The sequence below is a fragment of the Palaemon carinicauda genome, chromosome 21, assembly GCF_036898095.1.
Source record: "Palaemon carinicauda isolate YSFRI2023 chromosome 21, ASM3689809v2, whole genome shotgun sequence".
NCBI lineage: Eukaryota > Metazoa > Arthropoda > Malacostraca > Decapoda > Palaemonidae > Palaemon > Palaemon carinicauda.
In genome coordinates, this window is record NC_090745.1 from 2,875,926 (window position 1) to 2,884,580 (window position 8,655).

The 8,655-nt window shown below is 35.8% G+C and overlaps 1 protein-coding gene across 1 annotated transcript in view; it reads left to right on the forward strand.

The window, feature by feature from the left end:
* Nucleotides 1-7,504, forward strand: part of LOC137614613 (uncharacterized) — a 33,770-nt gene extending 26,266 nt beyond the window's left edge. Inside the window, exon 2 of the mRNA XM_068344314.1 lies at nucleotides 6,243-7,504. Within this exon, the coding sequence (XP_068200415.1) occupies nucleotides 6,243-6,476 (234 nt within the window). The 3' untranslated portion in view covers nucleotides 6,477-7,504. The remainder of the gene's footprint in view (nucleotides 1-6,242) is intronic.
* The last annotated feature ends 1,151 nt before the right edge of the window (nucleotides 7,505-8,655 follow it).

Consider the following 8,655-nt stretch of genomic DNA (forward strand, 5'->3'; position numbering starts at 1 on the left):
GAGAGAGATGAGTGGTGGTTTCTGCGGAAATTTTCCTTCATGATGCTGTTTATTACGAGGTTCCAGTGGTTTTAAGACCACCGAACCCAATTATATTTAACTTGGATGATTGTAAAAGAAAAAAAATAAGTTTCTTTTCTTACCAGGTATACTATCACCAGGGGATATCTCACGCCGATCATTATGATGAACTCAATTCACTCGATAATGAAAACGACTTTTATATGGACACCCAAATTCGTAAAGACAAATTGTAAATCAGTTTGTGGACATAACTATAATACTGTTATTAGCAGAGTTGAAACTAACATGTTTATTATTATTAAAATCGATACCTTAATGATCACAACTTTACGATCATACTTCCACGAATCATATCCGACGTGGAAATTACTACGCCAAATAACGGAAGGAAGGTTATTAATACCTCATAGAGGTATAGCGTTGTTTGGTGGTCCCAAAATGACCAAAGTGTATCCATCAATCACTCTTTCTCCTTATAACATCACGTTACCTCAGGTACAACACCCACAACAGTTGACTGACTTCTACGCATTTCATTGTAAAGTTCAACGGAGACATAATGAGATCAAGGGTACGAAATGAGAGAGAGAGAGAGAGAGAGAGAGAGAGAGAGAGAGAGAGAGAGAGAGAGAGAGAGAGAGAGAGAGAGAAATTGGTCGATTTAACAACATGGCGTCACAAATATCAAGGCTGCTAACATCTTACACATAGAGATCTTCTTAAGACTCAAAACTACCACAGAACCTTGAGTGTTTGAAAAAGCCTTGGTAAAGTCATTTACGGTAAGTAGGTGAAACTCACTCATAATGACGCTCAATTGCCTCAAGATTTTGTATACTTCCGCCGAGAATAGAGACTTCCTCCATAATAACAACAAAAACAATAACCCTTGCACGATGAAAGAGACACCTACCCTTTAATTCATAAGAAACACAATTTTCGAAGCCTTCCCATTGAGTTTTTTTCTGGCTACTCTCGGAGACAAGCATTCATATCAATTAGAAAATGATTTTAATGACGATGGTGAGATTATGAACAGTAAGGCGATATATGACAAGTATAAAAAACATAGATCCTAAATATCATACAGTACAGCAGAATGCACTAATTTTATGTTCAAGCCCACTATAATAAAAACAGGGGTAAGGTCTCCAATCTTGCCATTAAACTTAATAGTCAGTCAGTCTCTCTCTCTCTCTCTCTCTCTCTCTCTCTCTCTCTCTCTCTCTCTCTCTCTCTCTCTCTCTCTCTCTCTCTCTCTCTCAATAAATAACACACACACACATACAGTATATATATATATATGTGTGTGTGTGTGTGTATATATATGTGTGTGTGTGTGTGTGCTCGTGTGTGTACAGTATATATATTGACTGATTTATGAATTTGGATTATATAGCCCGGAGCTGGGGCCTGTGACACACACGCGCGGGTGCAAGCACACACACACATAAACTGTATACAGTATATAATACAGGGCCCACTGAGAGTCTCTTAGGAGGAGTCACTAAGGAGAAAATAAAAAGTCAATGCAAACGTTTATATTTTAACCAATAACTCATGGATGAACTGCCAACCTGGTAACTCACCACCCCCCCCCCCCCCAAAAAAAAAAAAAAGCCTACTCAGGACTTGCATACCATGCGATGTCATTTTACCTAAAGTGAGCGTAAACCTACCTATTTAATTATCGATATATTTGTCACAAAACCATGAAAAGCCTAATTTCCATGCCGAAAAAAAAGGAGGCGATAATATTAGCCTACTTCATAATTTACCGGTACAACTACATGTGAAAATGGGAAACGAAGCTTTTTATATTTTATATATGAAATATGTTTTGATGTTGTTACTGTTTTCAAAATATTTTGTTGATTATTAATTATTTCTCATATCGTATATTTACTTCCTTTGTTTCTTTTCCTCACTGGGCTATTTTTCCCTGTTGGAGCCTTTGGGATTATAGCATCTTGTTTTTCCAACTAGGGTTGTCGCTTAGCTAATAATAATAATAATAATAATAATAATAATAATAATAATAATAATAATAATAATAATAAAGTCGATTACTGGCACGTAGATTAGATACCTTGGAATCTCACACTTACGAAATTATATATTTACAAGTTTTGAACGAAAGCAAATCACAGTGGCCATTTTTTTTTACATCCAGAAGACATACGATACCACTTAAAAATGGCCGCTCGTGAATGGCAGACGCAAGGGACAGTGACATTGTCCTAGCAGCCAGAACAATGTACTAAAGACTGACCATGTATACATATGATCAGCGCCAAGCCCCCTCTCCACCCAAGCTAGGACCAAGGAGGGTTGGGCAATGGCTGCTAATTACTCAGCAGATAGTCCTACAGAATCCCCAAAACCCCATCCTTAGCTCATAAAGATGGTGAGGTTGCAGCCACCAAAGGAACTAACGAGTTTGAGCGGGGCTCGAACACCCCAGTTTGGCGTTCACCAGTCAGGGACGTTACCACATCGTCCACCACAACCCTTGGACGACATCAAATTATAACACCCTTACATGATAATGATTTTCGAAATAATGCAATTACGTCTGTATTTTCTCCCTTACACCATTTCCATCACTAACTGCAACCCACGATAATCTACTACAAATGGGAACAATTAATTCACAGCCTATTCCTCACTTCCATGTTAGAAGGTATAACACCATACTCAAATTACTCTTCCTTAGTTCGGTTCGAGGGTGGTCAATGATCCCCTGACATTCACTGGCCATTACTTTCCTACTACTGTACGCGACCACTCACAATAATCGTGGCTAAATATTTACATAGATATCTACATACACGCACCATCCTATCACCAGGATATGACTACTCCCTCTTACCCCTCGCAAGGGATGGGGAGAAACCAAGTACTTATACGTCTTGGTGGCAATGCCAGAAAGAAAGAAAGAAAGAAATAATATATATATATATATATATATATATATATATATATATATATATATATATATATGTGTGTGTGTGTGTGTATACATATATATATATATATATATATATATATATATATATATATATATATATATATATATATATATATATATATACATGTATATGTATATATACATATATATATGTATATATATATGTATATATAATATATATACTGTATGTATGTGTATATATATATATATATATATATATATATATATATATATATATATATATATATATATATATATATATATATATATATATATATATATATATATATATATATATACTGTATATATATATATACCAAGGCACTTCCCCCAATTTGGGGGGTAGCCGACATCAGCAAATGAAACAAAACAAAAAGGGGACCTCTCCTCTCTACGTTCCTCCCAGCCTGACAAGGGACTCAACCGAGTTCAGCTGGTACTGCTAGGGTGCCACAGCCCACCCTCCCCCGTTATCCACCACAGATAAAGCTTCATAATGCTGAATTCCCTACTGCTGCTACCTCCGCGGTCATCTAAGGCACCGGAGGAAGCAGCAGGGCCTACCGGAACTGCGTCACAATCGCTCGCCATTCATTCCTATTTCTAGCACGCTCTCTTGCCTCTCTCACATCTATCCTCCTATCACACAGAGCTTTCTTCACTCCATCCATCCACCCAAACCTTGGCCTTCCTCTTGTAATTCTCCCATCAACTCTTGCATTCATCACCTTCTTTAGCAGACAGCCATTTTCCATTCTCTCAACATGGCCAAACCACCTCAACACATTCATATCCACTCTAGCTGCTAACTCATTTCTTACACCCGTTCTCTCCCTCACCACTTCGTTCCTAACCCTATCTACTCGAGATACACCAGCCATACTCCTTAGCCACTTCATCTCAAACACATTCAATTTCTGTCTCTCCATAACTTTCATTCCCCACAACTCCGATCCATACATCACAGTTGGTACAATCACTTTCTCATATAGAACTCTCTTTACATTCATGCCCAACCCTCTATTTTTTACTACTCCCTTAACTGCCCCCAACACTTTGCAACCTTCATTCACTCTCTGGCGTACAATATGCTTTCACTTCACCATTTGCTGTAACAACAGACCCCAAGTACTTAAACTGATCCACCTCCTCAAGTAACTCTCCATTCAACATGACATTCAACCTTGCACCACCTTCCCTTCTCGTACATCTCATAACCCACATTAACTCTCAACTTCCTTCTCTCACACACCCTTCCAAATTCTGTCACTAGTCGGTCAAGGTTCTCTGTGTCTGCAACCAGTACAGTATCATCCACAAACAACAACTGATTTACCTCCCATTCAAGGTCATTCTCGTCTACCAGTTTTAATCCTCGTCCAAGCACTCAAGCATTCACCTCTCTCACCACTCCATCAACATACAAGTTAAACAACCACGGCGACATCACACATCCCTGTCTCAGCCCCACTCTCACTGGAAACCAATCACTCACTTCATTTCTATTCTAACACATGCTTTACTACCTTTGTAGAAACTTTTCACTGCTTGCAACAACCTTCCATCAACTCCATATAACCTCATCACATTCCACATTGCTTCCCTATCAACTCTATCCTACGCTTTCTCCAGATCCATAAACGCAACATACACCTCCTTACCTTTTGCTAAATATTTCTCGCATATCTGCCTAACTGTAAAAATCTGATTCATACAACCCCTACCTCTTCTAAAACCACCCTGTACTTCTAAGATTGCATTCTCTGTTTTATTCTTAATCCTATTAATCAGTACTCTACCATACACTTTTCCAACTACACTCAACAAACTAATACCTCTTGAATTACAACACTAATGCACATCTCCCTTACTCTTATATAGTGGTACAATACTTGCACAAACCCAATCTACTGGTACCAGTGACAACACAAAACACATATTAAACAATCTCACCAACCATAATATATATATATATATATATATATATATATATATATATATATATATATATATATATATATATATATATATATATATATAGTCAGACACTTGTTCTTTATTATTAAAGGGAGATTATAATACACGAAGTACGTTAGGTCCGTTGGCCTGTGTACCGGGAATTTTTACCTTGACCCTACAGTAGATGCCACGGTTATGACCAGAGTGCTTGCTTGCTTGTTCATATTAACTAACCTTATCCTAAGCACGGGCTCTTGCACTATACTTGCGGCAAGAGACACACGGACTAAACTCTCAGAGCAATATCAACAAGAAAGCGTAGAAGTTGCCAGGGTAGCAAGGCTGAAACTGGTGCTGGCTTAAGACGAATATTGAACATCCACATTCCATAGCAATGCCTGAGTAATGTCTCATGGGCTAATTAACAGTTTTCATTTTGTATCCCATCGGTTTTATGTAATTATAGTCCGATCTCTACTTTCCATTGGGTTATGTGGCTTTCTGTTCGGTAACGACTTTCATCTGTTAATTAATGTTGTACTGTGGATATATGAGAGAGAGAGAGAGAGAAAGAGAGAGAGAGAGAGAGAGAGAGAGAGAGAGAGAGAGAGAGAGAGAGAGAGAGAGAGAATTTTAAGTTGTAAAGCTAATTTTCCCTCATTCCAGAATAAAATGTTTATATATATAGTGTATACACATATGCACTATAAAATATGCATTTTCCGTGTATACTTACTGTAGACAATAAAACCCATTTTCTACGAATATGGGTTTATTCCATTGATCACAAATATCCATAAATGTATATACAATATTTATAATATATATACATATATATATTTATATATATATATATATATATATATATATATATATATATAATATATAGCATATATATATATATATTGCATATATATATATTGCATATATATATATATATATATATATATATATATATATATATATATATATATATATATATATATATATATATACAGTATTTACATATATACATATGCATATATATAATATATATATACATATATATATATATATATATATATATATATATATATATATATATATATATATATATATATATATATATACAGTATTTACATATATACATATGCATATATATATATATATATACATACATATATATATATATATATATATATATATATATATATATATATATATATATATATATATACAGTATATGTGTGTGTATGTATACATAAATACACAAAAAAACTAAATTCTTAATGTCCTAATCTTTCCGCAGACGGTGATGTGGAAGAAAAAATCCTTCACAGAAGGTCGTCCTCGAGAACACATCATGGCCGAGAACGACCTCCTCATGATGGAGGACGAGAGGTTTTCCTTGAAGCAGGACGACGGCCAGTACACTCTGACCATCAAGGACTTCCGGCCGAAGGATTGTGGCACCTACGAATGCGAGGCCAAGGCAGCGGACACCACGGCAGCGTCACAGTTACTGTTGTTTACGTGTCATTAGGGTATTACATAGGTTAAGATACTGAGACCACCTACTAGCTCTGAGACCGCATATTAGCTATGAGATCTACTACTAGCTATGAGACCACATACTAGCTCTGAGACTATCTACTAGCTCTGAGAGCACATATTAGCTATAAGATCACCTACTAGCTCTGAGACCACATACTAGCTCTGAGACCACATACTAGCTCTGAGACCACCTACTAGCTCTGAGACCACCTACTGGCTCTGAGACAACCTACTAGCTTTGAGACCACCTACTAGCTCTGATACCATCTACTATCTCTGAGACCATCTACTAGCTCTGAGACCACCTACTAGCTCTGAGACCATCTACTAGCTCTGAGACGACCTACTAGCTCAAAGATGACCTACTAACTCTGAGACGACCTACTAGCTTCGAGGCCACCTACTAGCTCTAAGGATAATAAACAAACATATGCTTTAATTGGTAAACATCCTTTCTGTCTAACCATTTGGATATTTTCTTGGCTAAAGCAAAATTATCAGATTAGAAATGTACTGAAACATGATTGAGCAAGGTGGTTAAAGTTGATGTCAGAACTACAATCTTTGTCTTTTTATGTCTTATTATTTGGTTTACTCTGAGTACATCATTATATTGTATTTTCTCTATGCTACACACTATGTTTAGAAGTGACTAGGCATGTATAATTTATTTTAGAATTTCAGTTTTTACAATTATACTATATCCATTTCTACCAAAGAAAAATCAAATTCAACCACTCATGAGGTCTTGTGGATACGTCCCTCAAATCATCAAAATCTGATACATGAGCACCAATGATACACCAATACTAACAATAATGCAACAAAATCCATTTCACAAATTAATATGTACTTGATATTCATCATCAAAATTCATATTGTCTGATAAGGTAGCGAAGCAAAAACCACCATGATAATGAAAGCTTATTAAGCAGTGGAGTCTACTAAGTTAGGGTTTGTCCAATTGTAGACTTTACTGCAATGCAAACCATTGCAATGATCCATAGCTGATCAAATACACAGTGTTTTTATTGTTAAATAATATTTAATTCTAATAAAATTTTATATTGATAATTACTTTCTTTTTCCTTAAAAAATAATAATTTAAGTTGGAACCATTTCCCTCCCCAGCTATCTGGATCTTGTTGTTGTTGTTGTTGTTGTTGTTGTTGTTGTTATTATTATTATTTGGCTACAACCCTAAATGGATAAGTAGGATGCTATTAACCCAAGGGCTCCAACAGGGAAAAATAGCCCAGTGAGGAAAGGAAATAAGGAAATTAATACAGTAAACTATAAGAAAAGTAATAAACTAAAAAATCTTAATAACAGTAACAACATTAAAACAAATCTTTCATATATAACTATAAAAAGAGACTTTTGTCAGCCTGTTCACCATAGAAACTTTTGCTGCAAGTTTGAATTTTTGAAGTTCTACCAATTCAACTACCAGATTAGGAAGATCACTCCACAACTTGGTCATAGCTGGTATAAAACTTCTAGAATACTGTGTAGTATTAAGCCTCATGATGGAGAAGGTCTGACTATTAGAATTAACTTCATACTTAGTATTATGAATACGATAGTGCTGTCCGGGAAGATCTGAATATAAAGGATGGTCAAAATTATTACAAATCTTATGCAACTTGCATAACAAACTAATTGAACAACGGTGCCAGAGATTAACATCTAGAGCAAGAATTAGAAATTTAATAGACCTCAAATTCCTTCCAATAAATTAAGATGAGATTCAACAGTTGAAGACCAGACAAGAGAACAATACTCGAAACAAGGTACGTACTTACTTTCACTTTTCTTACTTTTACTTTTACGGGTTTATTTCTCGCCCTCCGTCAGACACTAAAAGTCTGTTCAGGCGGGCCTTGGTGTGTGAAAAAATTATTTCTTTCCAGTTAATATTATGCTCTGTATCTTATCAGTTATTTCGCTAGCATTTGTATTCAGGCTTAATAGTTTTCAGGTCACTATTATAACACTTTCTAAAAAGATAAGTCTTCAGGTTTTTCTTGAAAGCTGCCACATTTTTGCTATTCTTGACATCGAGTGGAAGGTCGTTGAAGAGTCTCGGTGCAGCATAACTGAACATTCTTCCTCCTATTGCATGATTCACACTAATTTCGAATAGTCTATGTGGGTCATCAGCATGT